General features: G+C 39.9%; 1 protein-coding gene across 1 annotated transcript; it reads right to left on the bottom strand.

Annotated features, from left to right (window-relative positions):
- LOC307110089 (uncharacterized protein) lies at nt 1–25,618 on the bottom strand (the record flags this gene model as incomplete). The annotated part of the gene is made up of 2 exons (XM_079789139.1): nt 1–946; nt 24,648–25,618. 2 exons carry the CDS (start codon nt 25,616–25,618, stop codon nt 1–3), a joined length of 1,917 nt encoding a protein of 638 aa, XP_079645265.1.
- Nucleotides 25,619–26,019: the final 401 nt, after the last annotated feature.

The following is a 26,019-nucleotide window of genomic DNA, read 5'->3' on the forward strand; positions in this document are numbered from 1 at the left end:
TCACTGCCTGTGAGAAAGAGACTTTCTTCCAATTAGTTTCCCGAGAGCCCCTTTGACATCCTTGTTTCTCAGGCTATAAATTATGGGGTTCAACATTGGTGTGACCACTGTATAGAACACAGATATCATCTTATCCCGCTCTTTTGTGGTCTTGGAGTTTGGCCTCATGTAGGTGAATATTCCTGATCCATAGAAGAGAACAACGACAATGAGATGGGAGCCACAGGTAGAGAAAGCCTTGAGCCTCCCCTCCCCAGACTGCATCTGGACCACAGTGGAGATAATATGCCAGTAGGAGACAAGGATCAGGGAGACAGGAGCTAGGAGGATGACCACGCCCATTGCAAAGATGGCCATTTCTGTGCTGTAGGTATCTGCTGAAGCCAGCTTCAGGAGTGCAGGAGGCTCACAAAAGTAGTGATTGATAACGTTCTGTCCTCGATAGGGAAGTTGGAAAGTAAAGGTGGTGTCCACCAGAGACACTAATGCCCCACTGACCCAGGATGCTACAGCCAGCTGGAGACACACCTGTTGCGTCATGATGGTGGAGTAGTGCAGGGGCTTGCAGACAGCCACATACCGGTCATAGGACATCACTGCCAGCAGAGCACACTCTGTACACCCAACCAGAAGGAAGACAATTACCTGTGTCATACACCCCAGGAAAGAAATCGTTTTCCTATTTACCAGGAAGTGGACCAACACCTGGGGGACAATGCTAGTAGAAAAACAAAGATCTGCGAAAGAGAGGTTTCTAAGAAAAAAGTACATGGGCGTGTGCAGTCGAGAATCCATGAAGATGAGAATGATAATCAGCAAATTGCCAAGCACAGTCAACAGATAAATGATGAGAAAAAGAATAAATAGCAGGATCTGGGTCTGCAAATCCCTGGAAAGGCCAAGGAGGATGAACTCAGCCACAAAGGTTTGGTTTTCTTCTCCCATAGAGAGTTATGCCTGTCAACCTGTTTGGTACCAACAAAAAGAAAAACTTTGGGTTTGTGATTTCAAGTGCTGTAGAAGAGGCTCATTTAAAACTGACACCTAATTGGATAGTATTACCTTATTTCTTATCCAATTTATTCTAATTAATACTAAATATAATATTTTATTATTATTTGGTTGTAATTTAAGTCCAATTTCCCCCAAAAATCTTCTCCCCAGTACCCCCTTTAAAAAATACACAGGACCTTTATTAAAGCCTTCCTGTTTTGATGTAAGGATATTAGAGTTTATGGGTCTTTTACTAAATGGTTATACCCATATTGTTAGGAAATGACTCTGTATACTGTTAGGACTATTGCCATGCATAAAACTATATACTAACTGTTCAAAAATACTACACATTTAATTATAACATATCCTCAAAAAACATGAAATAGTTTTCAGACATCAAATTTAATTTGACCTCTTAAAAAACAGCAAACTGTACTTGTATTTAAAAATAACCTTTAGCATATCATACATTAAGGGCCATTCTATTTGGATTAAAGAGTAAAATATTAAAACTAGAACAATAAAAAAGAAAAAATAATCCTAACCCTAATCCTAACCCTAACCCAAATTGTTGTGATATCTGGATAGGACCAGATTGAAAAACATGCAGAGTTTACAACATAAATCAAAGGACTACAGTGAGATAATATCAAAGACAAAATTAAAAGATAACTACAAGCTGAGGAAAGTATTCAAGGGAGATGTCAGACAAAAGTTAAAATACTTCATTACATTAAGATTCCATATTTTTAAAACACTATGAAAATTGTTGAGTCCAAGGACATAGATTATTTAAAAAGAAGTGCAATGTCTACTAACAAGAAAAAAATCCATTATTATTGTAAGTCAATAATTATAATAACAATAATGAGAGATACATTTTTTTCACTTGGACAATTAGCAAGATTTTAATAGCAATGACCCACCACAAAAATAATAACTAGTGTTTTATTGAGCATTTAACCCATGACAGGCATTAATTTAAGAACCTCAACTTTTTTCAGCATATTACCTTCCGGCTGGCAACATGAGCAATGTAATTACATTATGAGGTAGACACTATTATCTCATTTTGCAGATGAGGAAACTGAGTGATAGAGAGGTTAAACTACTTTTCCCAAATCACATAATTCATAAGTGGCAGAATTTATTAGCTGTAAAATGAAGGTTAGACATTTTTGTACAATGCAAGTGGTTAAAAAATTAGTGCAATCTCTCTGGAAAATAATTTTGTCAAATACATTAAAAATTTAATTATTCACACGCTTTGACCAGTTCTCAATGGTGTCCGGGAGATAAAAATGACCTTTTTATTAGTCTTTGCTTCCGCCATGAGAAGTGAAAATCTAATTTGTAATATTCTAGGGCAGTGGTCGGCAAACTCAGTAGTCACCAGAGCCAAATATCAAAATTAAAATTTCTTTTGAGAGCCAAATTTTTTTAACTTAAACTATATAGGTAGGAACATTTTTAATAACTTAATTAGGGTGCTCCTAAGCTGGCCTTTGCTAAAAATTCAAGGGGCCAAAGAGCCGCATGTGGCTTGCGAGCCGCGGTTTGCCGACCACTGTTCTAGGGTATTGTTTGGCCCAGGTCTACTACTATGGAAGGTTACTATGCCCATTTCTATTTCCTGTCTTCTTCCTGGGACTAAACTTATAAGTTGAGCAAGGTCCCCCTTAAGAACTTTACTTGCTCTATTCTCTTGTTTTTGATTGGTGTCTAGGTGTACCCTTTGTTCTTCAGTTCCATGCATGTTTCCAGCTAGAGGCAATATGATGATATAATATGGATTTAAGTTGTAAGAGAAGTTGAGATCCTTGAAGGACTCTAGATTAGATGAAGTATCTGAACCCAGGCCTATCAGAACTCTGAACTTGATGACATTAGGGACTAGTCCAATTAATACAAAAGTGGTGCCTTATTTTTTTAATTTTATTTCTTGTTTCTTTTGTAGAACTCTAATGGGGAAATGACCAGGACTAAAGTAGTATTAGGAGTTCCTGAGTCCCCTAGACTGAATACCATCTAATACTCTGAAACATTATCCCAATTTCTAAATCCTATTCTAGGAGTCCATTCTAAATAAATACTGTAAGTTGCAGAAAATATTCACAAGAAAATATGTTTATCACATCATATAATAAAATAATGGTTTAAAACAGACACATAGACCAATGAAACATAATAGAGAACCCCCAAATAAGCCACACAGATATGGTAAGCTGATCGTCAACAAGGGTGCCAACAATACACAATAGGGAAATAATAGTCTTTTCAATAAATCGGGTTGGGAAAACTGGATATCCACATGCAAAACAACGAAATTAGACTCTTATCTCATATTGTATACAAAAATGAACTCAAAATGGATTAAAGACTCAAACACAAAACCTGAAACCATAGAACGCCTAGAACAAAGGACAGGGGAAAGCTTCTGGGCATTAGTCTTAGCAATAATTCCTTGGCTATAACACCAAAAGCACAAGCAACAACAACAACAAAAATAGACAAGTGAAACTACATCAAACTAAAGAGCTTCTGCACAGCAAAGGGAATAATCAATGAAATGAAAAAAACAACCCATGGAATGGGAAAAATATTTGCAAACCATCCTATATAATAAAAGCCTAATATGCTAAGTGTCCGGTCATCCAGTCAGCCACTCAACCAATCAAAGCATAATATGCTAATGATATGGGAAGGCCACTCAACTGCTCACTATGACGTGCACTGACCACCAGGGGGCAGGAGCTCACACTGGTAGGTGAGCTTGCTGCTGGGGTCTGGACAATTGGGACTGGGCGAGACAGACGGGACACACCCTGGAGCCCTCCTGTGGTCCCTCCCTGCCTGGCCAACCCCCTGCATCCCTCCCTGGCCCTGATTGTGCACTGGTGGGGGTCCCTCTGCCTGGCCTGCGCCCTCTCGCAATCCAGGACCTCTCAGGGGATGCCAGAGAGCTGGTTTCGGCCTGACAGCTGAACGACCGGTCACTATGACATGCACTGACCATCAGGGGGCATATGCTCAATGCAGGAGCTGCCCCCTGGTGGTCAGTGCACTCCCACAGGAGGAGTGCCACTCAGCCAGAAGCCGGGCTCACAGCTGGCGAGTGCAGTGGCAGTGGCGGGAGCCTCTCCCACCTCTGCAGCAGTGCTAAGGATGTTTGACTAAGCCATCAGTCAGACATCCCCTGAGGGCTCCCAGACTATGGAGGGTGCAGGCCGGGCTGAGGGACCACGCCTCCCGAGTGCACAAATTTCATGCACCAAGCCTCTAGTATATATTATAAAGGATTAATATCTGAAATATTTAAGGAATTCATAAAAATGGCAAATAATCTAATTTTAAAATGAACAAAGGAAATAATTAGACATTTCTTCAGAGAAGATATACAAATGGCCAACAGGTACATGGAAAGGGGCTCAACATCACTAATCATCATAGAAATGTAAATCAAGACCACAATGAGATACTCCTCCCCTGGTAGGATAGCTGTTATTAAACAAACAAACACCCCAGAAGAGAACAAGTGTTGACAAGAATGTAGAGAAAAGGAAACACTTGTACACTGTTGATAGAAATGTAAATTGGTACAGCCACTATGGAAAAGAGTTCTGGAAATTCCTAAAAAATTTATAAATAGAACTACCATATGACCCAACAGTCCTACTTCTGAGTACATATACAAAGAAACTGAAATCAAGATCTCGAGATATCTTTGCTCTCACACTCCTTGCAGCATTATTCACAATAGTCAAGACTACTATGAATGGATAAAAACAACATTGAACAATAACTCAATAGAATATTATTTACCTTTTAAAAAGAAGGAATTCCTCCTATTTGTGACAATATGTTTGATTCTGGAGAACATTATGCTAAGTGAAATAAATCAGATACAGAAGGACTATATGATGTCATTTATATGAGGAATCCAATATGGTCAAAGTCACAGAAGCAGAGAGTGATATGGTGGTTTCCAGGGTCTGGGGGGAGGAAGAAACAGGGTACTAAGTTTTAGTTATGCAAGATGAATAAACCCTAGAGATGTATTGTACAGCATGGTGCCCTTCATTATTCAAAGCATCACTTCCTCTCCCACAATTATTTCTGAAATTCCACAGGGAAGAACTTACCTATACTTACCCCAAAGTAATGGCTGTCATTTTCTTTCCCCCCGTTTCTTGTTGTCTAGGTGTTATCTGAGCACTGCTGTTTCCTCTGTACCCTACAGATAATAGTTATTGATATCATTAATAATAATGACAACATCTTACATTTATATTTACCAAAAATATGTTTGCTAATGCCTTAGGGACCAAAGCTAATAATACAATATATTTTCAAAATGCACAGAAAATATTGAAAGAAAAAACTTTCCAAAATGTTAAGAGTGGTTGACTGGATACTGAATTTATGGGTGAGTTATTTTTCTTCTTTTCTAATGTTTTTGTATTTTAAAGTTGTTCTTTAAAAGGCCATATATAGCTAATAAAGAAAACATATAAATATAGGAAAATCTCAACAGTTCTTAATTGAGGATGCCCTAAACTATTACTTTATTGCTTCTACTTTCAGTCGTGATCAAGTACCTGGTATGGAGTAGCCCACTTGCTGGAAGCAAATAAAAAACAAAATCTGAAACAATCATTTTCAGATACTGGACAATAGCCAGTTCAGAAATCAGCAAGTCAATGGAATAAAACAGAATCAGACTCTGATATATAAGGGAATTAATGATAAACATATCTAATTCAATAGGGGAAAGGTGTATTATTTTAAAATGGTGTTAGGTATCTAGTGATCTGTTTAGAAGTAAAGCAATCACATTTCTCCTCATAAATCCAGACAGATTAAATATCTCAATGTAAAACAAAACAAAATGAAAAAACACACCATAATATTACTAGAAGAAAATGTAGGTGAATATTTTCTGCAATCTTAGCATTGGAAAGAACCTCCTAGGAATACCATTAAAACCACAAACATTAACTTAAGTTGCTCTATTTTATTATAAAAATTTAAAAGGATAGTTAAATGAAGAACACATACATTTAAAATATAAACAACAAATAGGAAAACTACTTTTAACATCAAAGAGCTTTTAAAAATAAAATATAAAATGGAAGTGATGGATACAGTATGATAAACAGGTAATTCACAGGAGAGACAGGATGTTAAATAGTCAATTTACAAAGGAAATACAAATGCCTAAAAACTGCCCATGTAAAGAATGTTCATCTTCAGTTGGAATCAAAGAAATGAAAATGAAATAATAGTAACTAATATTTTTCTCACATTAAATTAGCAAAATATTGAAACCACTCACTATTTTTGAGAGTGGAGAAAAGAGATATGAAAAATGTAGACATATACATTTATAAAACTCTGACAGGCAATCTAAAAATATTTTAAAAATTACAAACTAAATTAATCATTTTTTCCTGAACAATTCTATTTTTAGGTCTTTATATTTTGAAAATAATTATAGGTGTGCAGAAAGCTTTGTTTCAAAGGATATTTGCATACAGAATTGTTTCCAGAAAAAAAGAAATCTACAGTCTAACAGGTGATATGTTAAATAAATTGTAGTTTTCCTACATAATATAATCATATAGTATAGATCCCTGAGTAAAGTGAAGAGGTCTGAGTCACATGGACATGGGTTAGATCCTTGTCCCCCCATTTCTTAGCTCTATGATCATAAACAATTTGTTTAGGTCTTTTATGCCTCAATTTTTTGACATAAAGTGTATATAACATCACATCTGCATAAGACAGAATTAAGAACTTAATGAAAAAGAGTTTGCACAATGTCTGGCAGCTACATTAAGAAATGGCTTCTTGGGATAGTGAACACACAAAACAATATACAAATGATATATTACAGAATTGTACACCTGGAACCTATATAATTTTATTAACTATTGTCACCCCAATAAATTTTTAGAAATCACTGTTATGATGATGCAATAACCTTACATCATTAAAAGGTAAGTAGATCTATATTTTATATAGAAATATGTCTGACACACCATTGGGTTACAAAAATGGGTTGCGAAATAAAATGGATGGTATGTTTCATATAAATGATGTGTGTGTGCATCTTTTTCTTTCTCTTTCAATGATTCCATTAAATAATACTTTTATCACAATGATAAACTCTTAACACACAACACAACTTAGAATTCAGGTAGAGACTGTATGGCAGATCTATCTATCTATCTATCTATCTATCTATCTATCTATCTATCTCTCAAAGGTAGGATTTGTATGTTTATGTACATACTAGCGGAGTGGTACATGAAATTCGCGCACTCAGGCAGGGGGAGGGGGGTCCCTCAGCCCGGCCTGTGCCCTCTCGCAGTCCGGAGCCCTTGGGGAATGTCTGACTGATCCTTGGGGAATGTCCACAGGGAGCGGGCCTAAGCTGCAGTTGGACATCCTTAGTGTTGCCATGGAGGCAGGAGAGGCTCCTGCCACTGCCGCTGTGCTCACCAGCTGTGAGCCTGGCTTCTGGCTGAGTGGCACTCCCCCTGTGGGAACACACTGACCACCAGAGGCAGCTCCTGCATTAAGTGTCTGCCCCATGGTGGTCAGTGCACATCATAGCTACCGGTCATTCTGCCGTTTGGTCAATTTGCATATTACCCTTTTATTATATAAGATTATTATATAAGATGTGTGGAATAGGGAAGAATACAGTTTAATCTCCAAACAGGAAAGGAGAATATTAAATGAGTGAAAAAGGAGGTAAAAGGATGAACTGTTATGTCATTTATATTCCAAGAAAGGCTAGGAATAATTTTTCTTTCACACTGTAAAGATTTGATATACTTATCAGCTTATAATTGATTCAACAATGATGTCTCTTTATCATTATTGGAAGAAAACTTAAGAATGATTAAAATAGAATAAAGGGGATACAAGTGAGAAGAAAGCAGGGAAGGGAAGCTGAACGTAGAGAACAGGATCCAGAGATGTGGACAAAGCGGAAGGAAAAGGGGATAGAGGAAGAGCTCAATTAGCCTGGCTGTTTCCCCCAAACTGAAGGGATGGGTAATGAATATTTTATCTCTCTGAGGCCCTAACAGCATCATAACTAATATGGCCTTTCCAGAAATCTCCTCATTATGACACTGATACACAAAAATGCATACATGTAGATTATTGCACACACACACCACACAATGTGCTATATAGACCTGTGTAGTCAGCTTCACAAACAATATATCAATCAAATACATAGGCATCCACATGTCACAGATATATTTACATAAGTGTTTCATATTATTTTTTATTTGTTTCTTAATTCTCACCAGAGGATATTGTCCTCCATTGACTTTTAGAGAGAGTGGAAGGGAAGGAGGGAGGAAGGGAGAGGGGGAGAGAGAGAGAGAGAGAGAGAGAGAGAGAGAGAGAGAGAGAGATGAGAGATGAGAAAGACCCATTTATTGGTTGCCTCCCACATGCATTCACATACCAGTGCTGGGGAATGAACCTGAAACCAAGTTGCATTCACTTGACCGGGAATTGAACCTGAGACCCTTTGGTCTGTGGGCCAACGCTCTACCACTGAAACACACTGACCAGGGCAATATTTCATATTCTTATGTATAAACCCTCATGGTCACCAAATCTTTCACCATAACAAAAGGAGTAATTGTATACTGAGCCAACTGGATACTGACCAAGGCTGGGCTAGATATAGGGGAACTCACCATGCCTAGCGTGTATGGGGAGGATGTTGGAGTACTGGAGTATAGGTGGTATGGCACCAGCAGTGGGAGTCAGTACCCTCCTCTGGACTAGATGGACAGCGCTGATTATAATTGGACTCACTCTCCCCCATCTGCTGTTACTCACCAAGGGGATCAGAAGCGGCAATGCCAGCATTCCTAGAACAGTGTCCCATACGGTCCTCGTTCCTTCACATCCCCTAGACTCAGAGTGTGCTCCAGATCAAGAGGCTTTTGATGGGGTTTTTCAAAGCAAGACTCCTTGTTTCCTTCTGGTTTTCTACCTGTTCAGTAGGAGACGGTGGAACAAATACAAGCTGAGGGAAACAATGAAAACTGAAGGGCTGACATCAGAGGGCAGGGGAGGGAGAACCAGGCAGTAGCTTTTCAACAGCAAGAGGAAAGTAATGTGGGAGGGTGTAGCCTCCGTGGTCTCTCTAGAAACACCCTCATCCCTGAGGAGAAAGTCTGGAAGAGGATTTGGGGGTTACGTTTCTAAAGAAGAAGAGTGGGAATAGAACTGTGGTCTCTGAGAGACTAGCAGGGAAAACGATGTGTAAGAGAATAAATGACAAAGTTAATATTTCCCAACACCATGCCCACCTCCCCACTCCCTCAACCAGTCCTCCAGAATCCCACAAACTGAGCTTGGCAGCAGTTTTCCCACGCTCACCTGAGGGCTGAGACCAGGCAGAACCAGGGCTGAGGAGTCATTGGTTTAAGGATCCAGGATCAAGTATGGGAGGGACTGATTTCTGCAGCCTGCAGATCTACTCTTGAAGAATAGCACTTACTGTGGGTTGGTGCCTAAGCAATGCCTCCCAAGGCCTGCACTAGAGTCATCCTATCAGTGTGACTTCATCCCAAGCCTTTTTGCCTTATTTGATTCAAGGTACAAACTCCAATTCTCCTAGGTCCCAGTTCTGAACAAAGAATTTTCCTTCACGGAAATATTTAAAGCTGAGGTCCTGAGAGTGATGTAAACAAGCATCCCCTGGAGCTTTAAGAGCCCTCAACTTTATTATCTTTCCACCCTCTGAGACACCCTAGGGCACTTAGTATTACATTTGAAATCACAGACTAAAGCCTTCATATCATGCTCACCACTCTTTTAAACTCCACACTAGTGTCATTCAAATAACATCAGTTAATCTATTTCTAAGAGGTTTACAAGTTACCAAACTTGTGTTTTAATTTATATGATTACATAGAGAGGACAATGAGCAGATATTGGATTATCTGGATGCGAACTTTCTATTTGAGTAATGCAACTTGATTGAAGAGTTGTACTCTCATTTTTGTTTATGGTTGTTTTGGTACCATGTGATCACCATAAGGGATGGAGTTTACTTTGGTTAATACCGTCCTAATATCAACATGACAAGAGGAGTCTTGAGAGTGCTGTTATATTAAAGTTACTAAAGGCCTGGTGCATGAAATTCATGCACTCATGTGGGGAGGGTCCCTTAGCCTGGCCTGCACCCTCTCACAGTCTGGGAGCCCTCGGGGGGTGTCTGTCTGACCACTTAGGCCCTCTCTCCACGGGAAGCAGGCCTAAGCCTGCAACCAGACATTCTTAGTGCTGCTTTAAGGCAAGAGAGGCTCCTGCCACCACCCATGAGCCTGGCTTCTGGCTGAGCAGTGCTTCCCCTGTGGGAGCTCATTGACCACCAGGGGCCAGCTCCTGCATTGAGCGTCTGCCCCCTGGTGGTCAGTGTGCATCATAGCAATCGGTTGTTCCATCCTCAGGCCGAAACTGGCTCTCTGACATCCCCCGAGGGGTCCTGGATTGCGTGAGGGCACAGGCCAGGCCGAGAGACCTCATCGATGGACAATCGGGGGCCGGGGAGGGATGCGGGAGGTTGTACAGCCAGGGTGGGACTGTGGGAGGGCTCCAGGGTGTGTCTGGCCTGTCTTGCTCAGTCCCGATGACCCCAGCAGCAAGCTAACCTACTGGTTGGAGCATCTGTCCCCTGGTGGTTGGTGCACGTCATAGCAACTGGTTGACTGGTTGACTGTCTGTCCCTGGTGGTCAGTGCACCACGTCATAGCGAGCAGTTGAGCGGCCTTAGCATATCATTAGTATATTATGCTTTGATTGGTTGAACGGCTGACTGGACAACGTGACACTTAGCATATTAGGCTTTTATTATATAGGATACTCTTTTAGTGGACATAAAGTCTTTTGTGAGGAAAATTCACAGTCAAAAGATCATTTTGTATACAACTGTTTCTTAAACTACATGTTTCTTAAACTATTAATTCACAATAGCCAAGACATGAAAACAACCTAAATGTCCTTGCACCAATGATTGGATAAAGAAGATCTGAAACACATACATACAATGGAATACTACTTAGTCATTAAAAAGATGAAATATTGCCATTTACAACAACATGGATGGATTTTGAGAATATCATGTAAAGTGAAATAAGTCAGAAAAAAATAGGAACCATATGATTTCACTCATATGTGGGATATAAAATAAAAAGCAACAAATGAACACAACAAAATCATAGACACAGACAACCCTAGGGTGGTTACCAAAGGGGAAGGTGTTGGGGAGAGGATGAGGAGGGTAAAGGGGGTGTAATATATGGTGACAAGAGGAGACTAAATTTGGGTGGTGGGCACACAATGGAATACACAGATGATGTATTATAAAATTGTAAACCTGAAACTTATATAATGTTATCAGCCTATGTTGCCCCAATACATTTAATTTAAAAACATAAACTCCTATGAGATTTGGTCCATTTTCATAGTCTCTAGTCTGTTCTTTTTCTGACTTTCTATTTCTGTTACAAGTATCCTGCAATCTTAATTCCTCCTGTTGCTTGTTTGTGTATTTGTTTGAGTCTTAGGTGTGGGGGATTTAATTAATTACAATCCTCAGTGACATATTACAGTGATTAGTGATTTTAAAGCCCCTCTCTTGTTTATTTAGCTATACATTTATTTTATTTGATATATATATATATACTAGAAGCCCGGTGCACGAAATTCGTGCACGGTGGGGGGTTGTCCCTCAGCCCAGCCTGTACCCTCTTCAATCTGGGACTCCTGGAGGGATGTCCGACTGCCCGTTTAGGCCCGATCCTGGTGGGATCGGGCCTAAACGGGCAGTCGGACATCCCTCTCACAATCCAGGACTGCTGGCTCCCAACTGCTTCCCTGCCTGCCTTCCTGATTGCCCCTAACTGCTTCTGCCTGCTAGCTTGATCACCCCCTAACCACTCTGCTGCCAGCCTGGTTGATGCTTAACTGCTCCCCTGCCAGCCTGTTTGCCCCCAACTTCCCTCCTCTGCCAGCTTGGTCACCCCTAACTGCCCTCTCCTGCAGGGTTGATCACCTCCACTGCCCTCCCTTGCAAGCCTGGTCCCTCTCAACTGCCCTCCCTTGCAGGCCTGGTCCCTCACAACTGCCCTCCCTTGCAGGCCGGGTGCCTCCCAACTGCCCTCTCCTGCTGGCCATCTTGTGGTGGCCATCTTGTATCCACATGGGGGCAGGATCTTTGACCACATGGGGGAAGCTATATTGTGTGTTGCAGTGATGATCAATCTGTATATTACTCTTTTATTAGATAAGATAGAGGCCTGGTGCATGGGTGGGGGCCAGCTGGTTTGCCCTGAAGGGTGTCACAGATAAGGGTGGGGGTTCCCTTGAGGTGTGGGGCGGCCTGAGCGAGGGACCTGTGGTGGTTTGCAGGCCGGCCACGCCCCCTGGCAACCCAAGTGGAGGCCCTGATATCTGGAATTTATTTTCCTTCTACAATTGAAACTTTGTAGCCTTGAGCGGAGCCAAGCCTGGGGCTCCAGCAGCCATTTGTGTTGGGGTTATAATTGAAACTTTGTAGCCTTAAGCGGGTGAGCCCGGCCAGGGTGTGCTGAAAGCTTTGCTTCCCCTGTTGCCGCCAGCAACCCTGGCCTGCTCTCTCAAGCTCCATTCTGCCGCCATTTGTTTGAATTTGTTTACCTTCTATAATTGAAACTTTGTAGCTTGAGTGGAGGCTTAGGCCTGCAACGGCTATGGAAAGTTTGGCTTACTCTGTTACCTGGGAAACCTTGCTCTCTGTGGCTGTAGCCATCTTGGATTGGGGTTAATTTGCATACTCTCCCTGATTGGCTGGTGGGCATGACTTGGCTGGTGGGCGTGGCTTATGTAGCGGAGTGATGGTTAATTTGCATATTACCATTTTATTAGAGAGGACATATATATCCATGCATCATTCCCATTGACCTCATAACCATTCTAATGCATGCAGTGCTTTTCATCTGGTCTCACAAAATGATTATTTTTTTGTATATGTATTTATAATTTATATAAATGATACTGTGTTATATGCCTCTTTGTTTCTTACTCTTCTCACTCAGTTCTAAGTTTTTAAGATCATTCATATTGCCACATGTACATCCAAACTCTTCTGACTGTGGAATATCCTTGGTGTTCATCCATCGCATCTTCATTTATATTCTCTCCCAGGGAGGAATATCCCAATTACACACCACATCACCAACACAAATAACAGAACCACAAATATCCCAAGACTGAGTCTGTGTGAGAATATTTTGGCTCAATAACTGCTATATCATAGAATATGCATAAGCATAAGATGACCAAGTAATACTGGATTTTCCCCCAGAATGACTGAACCTCATCCCAATGCAAGTCTGCTCCTCTATTCTCTACTGTTTTGCCAATACATTGTTACTAACACAGGTAAATAAATATCTCTGTTGTTTTACTTTGTAGTTCTTTCTTTACAAATGAATTTGAGCATTGCTTTATATTCATGTAGCACTTTGAAGTAACTTTTTTTTTTTTGGTAAATTCCCTTTTTATATTATCTGCTATTTTTTGGGGGGTGGGGGTTCTTTATTTTTCTTGTTGATTTGTATAATTCATTGTGAATCCCTGATAGTAAGTTCTTACTTCTTAGATTTTAGATAAAGAAAAAAAATGATCTATTTTTATTTATCTTTTAACTTTGTTCCTAATGTTCTTTATTAAATACAAATTTCAGATTTTATAAAATCAAATTCATCACATTTTTCTTTATTGGTTGTGCTTGGGAATTTTTTTACTTTAAGTCAGTGAGGTGTACTGCTCTGTATTCTTCTATAATGTCATTGTTTTATTTTAACTTTTAGATATTTAATCCTGTTAGACACTACCTCCTTTTGTCATGTTAGGTAGAAATTCAGTTTTATTTTTATCATAGTAGTCAAGTAATTTTACCAACAACATTTACTGAACTATTTTTCCTTTCCCTAATGATTTTTTGAAATTAACTTTGTTTTACATGAAACTTACATATGGATCTATCTATGAGCTCTCAGTTCGGCTCCATTTGTTTATTAGTTCTTGTTTGCACCAGTACCACCTGGATTTTATTTTTGTGGCTTGGCAATATGTCTTAATATCTGGTAAGGCATTCCTACATGACCTCTTTCAATATTCTGACTAAGTATGGATTGTTATTTCTCCACATAAATGTAAGAGTAAATCTTTTGGGTTACTAAAAATATCCAACTGGAATGGTAATTGGTATTACCCTAAACTTATAGATCCATTTAGGTAGAAATTATATCTTTAACAATATTAAAGTCATCTGATCCAAGAGATGAAATATTTCTCCATTTATTCAAATGATCTTCTACTTTATGAGAGCTATTTTTATTTTACCACCATGGAGATCTTGTGTATTCTTGATTTGTTTCCATATACTTCATAATTTTTGTTGCTATTGTGAAATTGTACCATTTTAAAAATTATATTCCAATTGGTTATTGCTGGTAGAGAGGTAGAGAAAACTGTTTTAATTTTTTTTAGGTTGAACTCTGATACAGGAAACTTGCACATCTTTATTACTTCTAGCAGTTTGTTCATTGAATTTTTTTAGGTTGGTAATTATACGATCAGCAAATAGTAAAGTTTTATTTTTTTCTCTTCCATTTCTTATGCCTTATATCTTTTCCTTTTATCTTTTTTCGTTCTTCATTGTGTTCTTAATGACTCCCAGTACTTTGCTAAATAGTAATGGTGAGGGCAGCATTTTTGTCTTGCCCCTTATCTTAGAGACTGCACCAATAATTTCTCTATTAAATATGAGATGTGTTGTTGGGTTTTGGTGCATAACCAACCAGGTTAAAAAAAAACACCTTTATCTTATTCATGATTTACAAAGATTAAAAAATAATAAATAGGTGTTTTTTTTTAACACATGTGTTTTCTACATCACTGAGATTTTTATCTGATTTTATTTTTCAGTGTAATAATTTGTGAATTTCTTTGTTGGGTTTCTGTTTTTGAAACATATTTGCATCCCAGAGATAAGTCATATTTAATCATGCTGTATTATTTTAAAATACACCTTTGGGTTGAATTAACTCTACATTTTTTTTTTGCATCTACATTCTCCCCCAAATGGAGATGTGAGTGCTGACATCTGTCCTCACAGCCATTTGGGAACCTTCTGAGAGGAAAGGCTGCTTGGGGTCCACCTTAATGATGCAGAATTCTCCTGAGCACGTTAGCTGCTCCAGAGACTGCTCATGTCTTCCTCTGTTCACTTAAATGGAACTATTGTTGCCCTGAAGTCAATGCTGAGACTTCTGGACATGGGGGATGTGGGGATTCCCCTCCTGCCTTGTCCTTGATGTTACTGAGCCCTTTGACTTTATGACAAGATGTTCCCAGTCTCCTCTCTGCCCCTTCTGCATCCAATGCACTTGCTTCACCTGCAGCAGTTTGCCACTCAACTGTGAGATGTCTTTACTGGTTTGAACTTTTTTCTCCACTATATGAGAAAATGTTGGTAAGCTTGTTAGAGGGAGGGCAAGACAAGGCATAAGTGAACAAAAGGGGATAACTTGGCATATTATTGGGAGTGAATTGGTTTCAATCCCTTCATAGATATGATTTTTTAAATTCAACTAATTTTGTGCAAACAATGTGATTCTTAGGGCTAAATTTTCTGTAATAAATCTAGCCAAGGTTTTTTTCCACAGCAGATCTACCTTATCAAACCATAATTACAATGTTGGATTCCCTGTGAAAAAGAACCATGGTCTTCACCTGATGGAGACATAAGCAGAGCTTCCCTGGAGTCATTATTGATCATCTGGGTGTGAATTCTTATACCTGGGTGTTGGGCTGGGGAGACGGTAAAGTACATGGGTAAAGAGGGTAGGGGATAGGTGATTTTGAGGATGAAAGATTTTGAAATCTGAAGAGAAATTTCATATGTTTTTTTTGGTTCCCATGGATTTTCTCAGTATCCTCTTCCTAAAAGAAATGTCAATTAGACAATGCTTCGTTCTGTGACCTTATAATCCCATTCCACATCAAGTAATACATGTCATTTTTAGAGAAATGCACTTACAAGTTAATGTTAAATCTGGAAGAAAGAGAGAACAACACGAAATACTGACAGCTGACACGATTCTCTTACAGATGCTTCCTGACCCTGAGGTTGCCCAGGGAGCATTTTATCCTCCACATTCGCATGGGAGAATAACATGCTTTAAAAAACAAATTGGGAGCAGTCAGGGATGTAGTCTTCTAATATTGTTCTCCCAGGGCCAGTGAGCATTCCTACCATCTGACAGGTCACAAGTCACACTCATCTCTGACTCATTCATTGTCTTCTGATATTTTGGCTTAGGTTAAATCACCTCAAAAACATGTGCTGGACACTTATTCCATGCCAGGATTGATCATATTTGCTGTGAATAAAGATGAGTGAGGTATGGTTGCTGCTCTTGAATATCTTATAGTAACAGAGAAAGAAAATAATTTCAATGTAATTTGTTAAGAGCTATGATAGAGGTAAGTACATCATGCTGTAAATACATTTATGTATCTAGGATATGTTTGTTTTTTGTGAATGTGTGTACTTGTGTGTGTCTATTCTACGTGTGTTGGAGATAGGTGGGATGGGGAAAGGGTAAGAAGGCTTAGAAGTCAGCAATATCCTGTAGTTGCCCTTCCACTAAGTTAACCACTAACTTGGGCATCACTTAGAACTTTAGGACAAGTGTTTAGTGTTATCCTGTATATCTTTTCATCAAAAGTGAGAACCTTTATTTGCTTACCATTTCATTTTCTCTGAGATCTAGACACATAATTGATATTATTTCACTAAATTCTACTCTGGGATGGGTGTGAATTGTAGCAGGAGAAGTAAGGGACCTGAGCTGAACTATAACCTGGAGACTTTATGAACTAAACAGACAGTACCTTCCACTAGGTGGATAATAATTCCAAAAGTACCTATCTTAAAATTACTTGTGTTCTAAAAATTTACTTTCATATCAGCTATTTAACAATAGACTATATTTCCCACTAGAAACAATTCTATATTACTTTTATTTGTAATTGTTAGATCATACAGACTCACTTGGTCCAGTACATTCATTCATTAAACCAGTATTTCCTGGGAATCTATGATGTTCCAGAGAACACACTGGCACTGGGGATAAACTGTGACTCTAGTTTGGTCCTTCCTATCTGAGAGTCTTTGGCCTCAGAAGCTAGGTCTTTTGTTTGTATCCCAAGGAAATGCTTGGCTGAATACATTTACTCAACAAATAAGGTGACTGAATATTCAAAGTGTGATGTATGTTCAGTGAAAATGATGCTAACACTATGCAGAGATGTGATTGTTCATATTAACATTTTATTTATTCATTTATTATTTCAATGATAAATTGAAATCTTTCATCATTTTGACTCACAGATGCATCCAAATGCCTAAGACTCCAATATCAGATTATATAGAGTGTAACCATGTCTTTTTTTTTTTAGAAAATTTCTGGCAATTCCATGAGCCCAATAGTTCTTAACTTGGAATTCAGGGACTTCTTTAATTTAGCTGTGAATGCTATTTACATTAAAGTAAATCTAAAATGTCCTTCTTGTTTTATAGTATCTAGCATTGTAGTATGCATGGCTTTATCACCAATGGAAATCAGAGGTATATTTATATCACATTGCAGTTGTTGAAGATATCTCAAAATATCATTTAAGTTCATCATTTTTAAATTAAGGTCATTATTAGACCCATCACAACATTTTAAAAAAATAATGACTTGAAGAAGCACATGTATTATTATATAACATATTTGTTTTCTAAAATTATTTTTGATGACTATATTTAATGTAATGGTTTCCTTGACAATCCTATACATTCTATTTTTATATGTATGTACATGTGTATGTATCTGTGTATGTATGTATGCATTTGATATATTTAAAACATTATTTTGAAGTATTTTATTAGAAAGATAAAAGAGTTGATAGTCCTCATGTAGAGCATTAAAATTAAAGACTTTAAATTAAATTTCCTTTTACTCTTTTTGGAGAGGCCCTATGATATCTTATTATTATTCCCAAATTCTTAATTTTTAGACAGGGTTTTTAAACAACTTTTTATTTGCTTTATTTAATTAATGATAATTTATTTAACAAAGCTCTATGCTATGTCTAATAAAATACACAAAAATGAAAGACATAGACACAATTTTCAAAGGAGTTTGTCATTTCTGGGAGTAGACAGATAATATCAGGCAGGGAGAGATGGTGGGCTGGAGGTTGCAGATCAGTGCTATGTAGTCTGAGAAATAGCCATGTTGGTGGCTTAGCATGTAAATTATGTCATGACTAGAGGCCCGGTGCACAAAATTCATGCATGGGGGGGGGAGGGGATATCCCTCAGCCCGGCCTGTACCCTCTCCAATCTGGGACCCCTTGGGAAATGTCTAACTGCCTGTTTAGGCCCGAACCCTGTGGGTCTAAACCAGCAGTTGGACATCCCTCTCACAGTCTGGGTCTGCTGGCTCCTAACCACTTGCCTGCCTGCCTGCCTGATTGCCCCTAACTGCTTCTGCCTGCCAGCCAAACTGCCCCCTAACTGTTCCCCTGCTGGCCTGATTGACGCCTAACTGCTCCCCTGCTGGTCATCTTGCGACAGCCATCTTGTGGTAGCCATCTGGTGGTGGCCATCTTGTGACAACGTGAGGGTGGCCATCTTGTGGTGGCCATCTTGTGGCAGCTATCTTGTGGTGGCCATCTTGTGATGATATCACGTGAGGGCGTGACACCACCTAGGCTTTTATTATATAGAATGGTGTGTCTGTTATTTTGGAAGTTCACTGATATTTGGGAGCTCTAACTGAAGGTGAGGAAAGAATTTCCAAAGAAATTATGGTTACACTATCCAGAGTTACCTCTTGGTTTCCCAGCTCCTTCAAAACAGGTCATTTTCTCTAAGACAAAAGTCAGTTCTGCAGGGTACTTTGGCTCTGTTTGATTTCTTATGCCTTCATGACCACCCATGCAAGAAGGAGACAATAGAAACAGTTGTATATCCAAAGACTTAAAGATATTTGCACCAACATGAGATGGGAGAGGTGTGGCAAGAGCAACACAAGACTTCTTTAAAGGCTTTAGTTAATAATAAAGTGAATTTAAATGGCATGACTTTACACATGAATTCAATCTGTCTTTTTATTATTAGATATGTGGTATTCAGAATAAAGAAGATGATTTGGATCTAATCTACACTTGTCAAATGACACTAAAAATGAACGCACCAACTTATAAAGTATTAAGTCTTGCAAAATTGAAAATGTTCCAACTGAAGCAGCACAATCATCAAAAAACCTTATAAAGAGGATTCTTGAAATGGTTGGTAGTGATTGGAGGCAAATTTAATTATATATGTTATAGGTTACACACACCAACTCTGAATTACATATTTTTATAGGTTACACACACCTATGTTTAGCATGTAGTGACTTCATACTGAAAAAGGAGACAAACCATGAGACAGACAAATCAGACACAGGTGACAGAATTCTTCCTTCTGGGACTCTCTGACAACCCGCACACCCAGCAGCTGCTATTCATCTTATTCCTGGGTGTCTATCTGGCCACTGTGCTTGGAAATGTGCTTCTCCTGACCCTTGTTCAGGTTGACTCCCTGCTTCACACACCCATGTATTTTTTTCTCTGCAATTTATCTCTGGCTGACCTCTGTTTCTCTACCAACATCGTTCCTCAGGCCCTAGTCCACCTGCTATCTAGGAAAAAAGTCATTTCATTCACACGTTGTGCAGCTCAGCTTCTACTCTTCTTTATTTTTGGGTGTACACAGTGTGCCCTTCTGGCAGTGATGTCCTGGGACCGGTATGTGGCTATCTGTAACCCTTTGCATTACCCCAGCATCATGACTTGGAAAGTGTGTGTCCAGCTAGCTGCGGGATCATGGGCCAGTGGCATTCTGGTATCTGTGGTGGATGCCACCTTCACCCTAAGGTTACCCTACAGAGGCAGCAATAGTATTGCTCATTTCTTTTGTGAGGCACCTGCACTGTTGATCCTAGCATCCACAGATACCCGGACTTCAGAGATGGCCATTTTCCTTATGGGGGTTGTGATTCTACTCATACCTGTTTCCCTAATTCTGGTATCCTATGGCCACATCATAGTGACTGTGGTCAGGATGAAGTCAGCTGCAGGGCGGCTCAAGGCATTCTCTACCTGTGGCTCCCACCTCACAGTGGTCATCCTTTTTTATGGATCAGCAATTGTCACCTACATGACACCAAAGTCTTCCAAAGAACAGGAAAAACTGGTGTCTGTGTTCTACACAATGGTCACTCCCATGCTTAATCCCCTCATCTACAGCCTGAGGAACAAGGACGTGAAGGGAGCTCTGAGGAAAATGACCACAAGGAATGTTCCATGCAGGCTTGGAGTTTGCCACTGGCAGTGAGATCCTGCTGGCTCCCTATTTGGAAGACTAGAACATGGTAGGAGTCTCATCCTTGGGCCTTATCCAGGGACCCATCTTCCATCCTTCACCCAACACTTCCTCAGTAGAAGAAGGACAGTAATTCATGGAGCAGTAAGAAGGAGGGCCTTCCTTCTGGTTAGTTTTCCTCTGAGAAATATCCACATTTTTATAAACTATGGAACTGAAAGGGGGCAGCAATAGAATTTGGGGAACCAGCTAGTATTTATTGTAAGAAATATTAACCATGCTCTGTTAACCATGATTGTTTTACTCTGATTAAAGAAGGCACATTCTACCCTGGCTGGCGCTGACCTGGAGATGCAGCCCTTCCTCCCCATGTGGAGCTGCCTATTATCATGGAAAGATCAACAATTATGCTGCAGAAACCATGATTGCCAGCCCTTTGAAGATCCCTGCCCTTTTTGCACACCTGCAGGCCTTTGCAAACTTCCAGCCTGCTTACCTGTTAACTGCCCATCTGGCACTCTTTTTGGCTATTTCCTAGTGTAACCACAGCCCTTGCATATCACTAAGCCCTTTGAAGACCCCTAGTTCTTTTGCATATCTGTAAACTGCCCTTTTGCCTACTCTTCCTTTGTAGTTCTACCTATATAAACAGTTGGCTTATGGGGAGCTGCAGAGCAGATTTTTGTGGCTAATCTGCTGCTCTCCCATTCTGCTGGCAGTATTGGAATAAATGCTCATTCATATAGGTTCAACTCTGTCTCTGTTTATTTGGCTCAAGTAGTGACAGGCAGCACAGACCCATTGTTTGATTACAGAACCTGTAAAATCTATCTTATTAAATTATGCTATATATTAAGATGTATCTTATCCCAGAATCTACTCCAATACTTTTATATTTTGATATTTCTGTGCCTCATCAAATAATCAATAATTAACAAACATTACTTAATCATTTACTATCAGCTAGGTGCTACATGTATGTGTCCGTGCACTTGTACCTGTGAAAGAATGTAGGGGGGCTAGCAGCCTGACTCTGTACCTAGCTAATTAGTATCCTAATGCACATTTTTGTTAGCCTATAATCAAGTCACTGCCCCTTCCTTAATTATCTGGGTCTTGCAAGACCTATTGACTGAAATACTCCCAATTTACAAGGGCCATAAACCAAGGATGTAACAGCTTAGCTAGAGAGAGGTCACTGGTGCTATCCAGGTTAGGCATTCAGATACAATCTACTGCCCCCATTCTAACTGACTCAGGAGGGGCTGTGAAAGTCCACCATTAGAAGCCCAGTAGTTAGGAAACAAAGAAACCCAGGAATCTACTAGTACATAAGGAGAAATCTTATTGTATACGTTGTGCAGGCTTTGGATCTTTGAAACCCCTGAACCAGCAGTGCTGCTTTGAATAAAGGTTCTCTTTCCTGATACATCGGAGTATTCAGCTGTCCTTTCTTCTGCGCCAATTCCACAACATACCTACATGTGCATGTACATATGGGGAGGGCAAAAGTAGGTTTACAGTTGTGAATACAAGAAATGGAGTTTATTCATTATTATTTATTTGTTGTATTATTTATTTGTAGTACTTAAAAACCTACTTTTCCCCATCTTTGTATATGTTTGAGGTGGGTAAAGCATGGGCACAATGAAGCAGAATTTATGAGCTATGCTCTACTTCTCATACTCTCATTGGAGAGATGAGTACTGTAATCTATTAGGACATACCTTTATAAGGTAAAGATGGGGTTTTGAAAACCAACAAGAAATAGTGACATCTGAGGGAAGCAAGAGTGAGAAGCTATTACCAATCCTGGGCCTGAAGGACCAGAAGGAGGCAACTAGAACTTGGAGAGGGTAGCTGTGTATGGAAGGCAGGACCCGTGGGCTTAGGTATATGGAGTTGAGGAAGCGATGGGAATAAATGTTTCAAGGTTATTCTCTACACACCTTCTGATTTCCTGTTACTGTATTTAAAAAAAATGCAGGCTAACCTCCCCAGGGGAATACCCTTAACTTAATGAGATCTATAAAGTCCATGTAAGGTAATGTATTGGGCACTAGGACAGGGACATCTTGGTGGGCCCATTATTCTACCTACCATATAAAGGTCAAGTAAAATGAATGTGAGGCAGTGATAAAAGCTTGGCTAAACTTGGAGTTGACAAATTTATAATGGTACCAATCTGCTTGGTTGTGTGATTGCCATCATGCAAATAGAACCCCACGATCTGGCTTTTTATTTGCAAATTCCTATGGTGATATTCAGAATGTTCTGCCCTCCTGGAGCCCTTAATACATGCGAGCTAAAGGACATCTTGTGTGGAAGATTAAACTGGTTCTGGTACTTCCATGGCACACAGAGTTAGAATTGTTTGTGAAGAGGTCTTGCCTATGCAATAGTGCTATTTTATTTTATTTTATTTATTTATTTTTAAAAAATATATTTTATTGATTTTTTACAGAGAGGAAGGGAGAGAGATAGCTAGAAACATTGATGAGAGAGAAACATCGATCAGCTGCCTCCTGCATGCCCCCCACTGGGGATGTGCCCGCAACCAAGGTACATGCCCCTAACCAGAATCAAACCTGGGACCCTTCAGTCCGCAGGCCGACGCTCTATCCACTGAGCCAAACTGGTTTCGGTGCAATAGTGCTATTTTACTTTGTTAATTATCAATACATTCTTATGAATAGATTATACAAAGCTATGGTGTCCACATCTCAAGTCTGTTATTTGCCAAGAATATAGAGTCAGGCAATGTTCACTGGACAAAATCATAGAGTGGCTGCTACATTGGTTGAGAGATATGCAAGCTTAAAAGGGACAGTTAACTTTATTCAATCACAATAAGATTACCCCAAACATATAGAAAACAAAGAAACTCTGGGTTATTTCCAGCAGTTTCCTAGAATTTGTCCACTTATACTCCTTTAATCCTTTGTATCAAGCAACTTTCATATCCAAGGTGGATAATTTGAGATTGAGGCAGTAGTGTGGAATTGTTTTTCTCCAGATGAAGCACAGACCAATTACAGAAGCAGAGGAAGACTTACTCAATTGGTAGCACTCTAAACATGTGTACTTTATAAACCAGCAGAGTTTTAGAGTATCTTTTTATTCTCTCCCTCACTATAAGTTCCAGGAGGCAAGATATTTAATCTGTTTTGTTCACCAACATGCTTTTTGGGCTTAAACAGGGTCGAATGTATGCTGAGTACTGCATAAAAATTTGCTGCAAAAAAAAGAAAAAGAAAGAAAGAAAGAATGAAACAGAACTCTACAATTTATTATTATTACTCTACCTTATAAACAAAAATGTCCTTAAAAGTTGCAGGTAGAGTTTTTGGACAAATAGAAGAAAGTAAAGCAGAAAATTATAAAATGACATGAATGAAGAAGTTCAAGAAAAAGTTAAAACACAACAAAAAATGTTTAAAAAATGAAAAATAGCAAATTGTAGTGAAGTTGTCAACCTTCAGATGGGCACCTAATCTGTGTAAACAGGTGGCATCTTCAGAGACATTGATACCACAGTCCTACAGAACCTTGGGTGTACTGCAGTTTGTTCTTAAACCACTCATGTTCTTTTCAGAAATGGATCCCAGTGGAAAGTCTAAGATCCCAGTGGGTATACTGTGGCTCCTGGAAAGAATGGAGTCCAAAAACTCATTTGCGAACTTTCTCTCTCTCTCTCTCTCTCTCTCTCTCTCTCTCTCTCTCTCTCTCTCTCCCTCCCTCCCTCCCTCCCTCTCTCCCTTTCTTCCTTCTTTCCTTCCTTCCTTCCTTCCTTCCTTCCTTCCTTCCTTCCTTCCTTCCTTTCTTTCTTTCTTTCTTTCCTTCCTTCCTTTTTTTTTATCCTCACCTGAGGATACTTTTTCCATTGATTTTTGGTAAGAGTGGAAGGGAGAGGGAGAAAGAGAGAGAGAGAGAAACATCGATGTGAGAAAGATACATTGATTGGTTGCATCCCGCATGTGCCCCTGGGATAGAGCCTACAACCAAAGTACATGCTCTTGACTGGAATTGAACCTGGGGCCCTTCAGTCAATTGGCTGATGCTCTATCCATTGAGCCAAACTGTTTTCTTTCTTTTGTCCTTGCATTCCACCCCTTCAGTTTCCATCTAAACCAGTCACAGTTTCTTAAGGCCCAGGGTCCTGTGGGTGACCCGCTTCAGTGCAGCCTTCACTTCACTATTTCTTAAGCTGTAGATGATGGGGTTCAACATGGGCGTCACCACTGTGTAGGAGAGGGACAAGAGCTTCTTGTTCTCAGGAGAGGTGCTGGACCGAGGCCGGAAGTATGTGAGGATGGCAGTGCTGTAGAAAAGGGAGACAACCAGGAGGTGGGAGGAACAGGTAGAGAAGGCCTTGCGTTTCCCCTCAGCGGAGGGCATCCTGAAGATAGTGGAGAGGATGCGAACATAGGACCCAAGGATCAGCAAGAAAGGGAAGAGGATGAACAGGACAGTGGCTGTCAGAGCCTCCAGTTCAAACAGAGAGGTATCAGCACAGACCAGTGCAATGACAGGGGGACTGTCGCAGAAGAAGTGATTCACCCTGTTGGGGCCACAGAAAGGGAAGCTGAAAATCCATGTGGTTTGCACAGTGGCTACTGGAAACCCTGAGAACCAAGAAGCAGCTGCCAGCTGGGCACAGGCCCTGCGACCCATGATGACTGGGTAGCGCAGAGGGTCACAGATGGCCACATAGCGGTCATATGCCATTGTGGCCAGGAGGCAGCACTCAGTAGCCCCAAAGAAAAAGAAGAAATACATCTGAGTAACACAGCCAAGGAAGGAGATGGTTGTGTCTTGGATGATCAGGGTCCCCAGCATCTTGGGCACAATGACCAAGTTGAAACCTATCTCCAGGAAGGACAAGTTCCTGAGGAAGAAGTACATAGGACTTTGTAGGGCAGAGTCAGCTGTAGTGACCAGGATGATGAGGACATTGCCCATTAGGGTAACCAGGTAAATGATCAAAAAGAGGAGAAACAGTAGAGCTTGTAGCTCGGAAGACAAAGCTGAGAAGCTCACAAGAACAAACTCATTGACAATGGTCCAGTTTCCCCACATCATTCTTCTGCCCTGGATCTCATTGGGCATCCACACTCTGGGAAGAAGTCTCCATCTGTTATACAGACCTCTATTATACCCTTGGAAAAGGAATCTCCTGTGGCCTCATTCTCTAGCTCTTTTGTTATAGTTGTTGAAGATAAAACAGATGTACTTTCAAAAATGTAAAAACCAAGTCTTGACTATAGGTTTCACAATTTTTTTTGAAGAATACTAACCCTTTTTAGACTGAACTGAGGAACACCATATATATTTATACATCTCCTGAGTTGTCTCTACTTTTCTGTTTTGTTTGTTTTCTTGTGTTGTTGTTTTATTTTTTTTTAGCACCAGTCAGTGATGCTGACAAGAAGCCAGGCCAAGCATTTCTGAAGAGAAGGGTCTTGAGGCACAATGAAAGATGTTAACATGAGTCTGGATATGTTTTCTAC

Source organism: Cnephaeus nilssonii, assembly GCF_951640355.1.
Source record: "Cnephaeus nilssonii genome assembly, chromosome: 13".
In the NCBI taxonomy this organism is placed as follows: Eukaryota; Metazoa; Chordata; class Mammalia; order Chiroptera; family Vespertilionidae; genus Cnephaeus; species Cnephaeus nilssonii.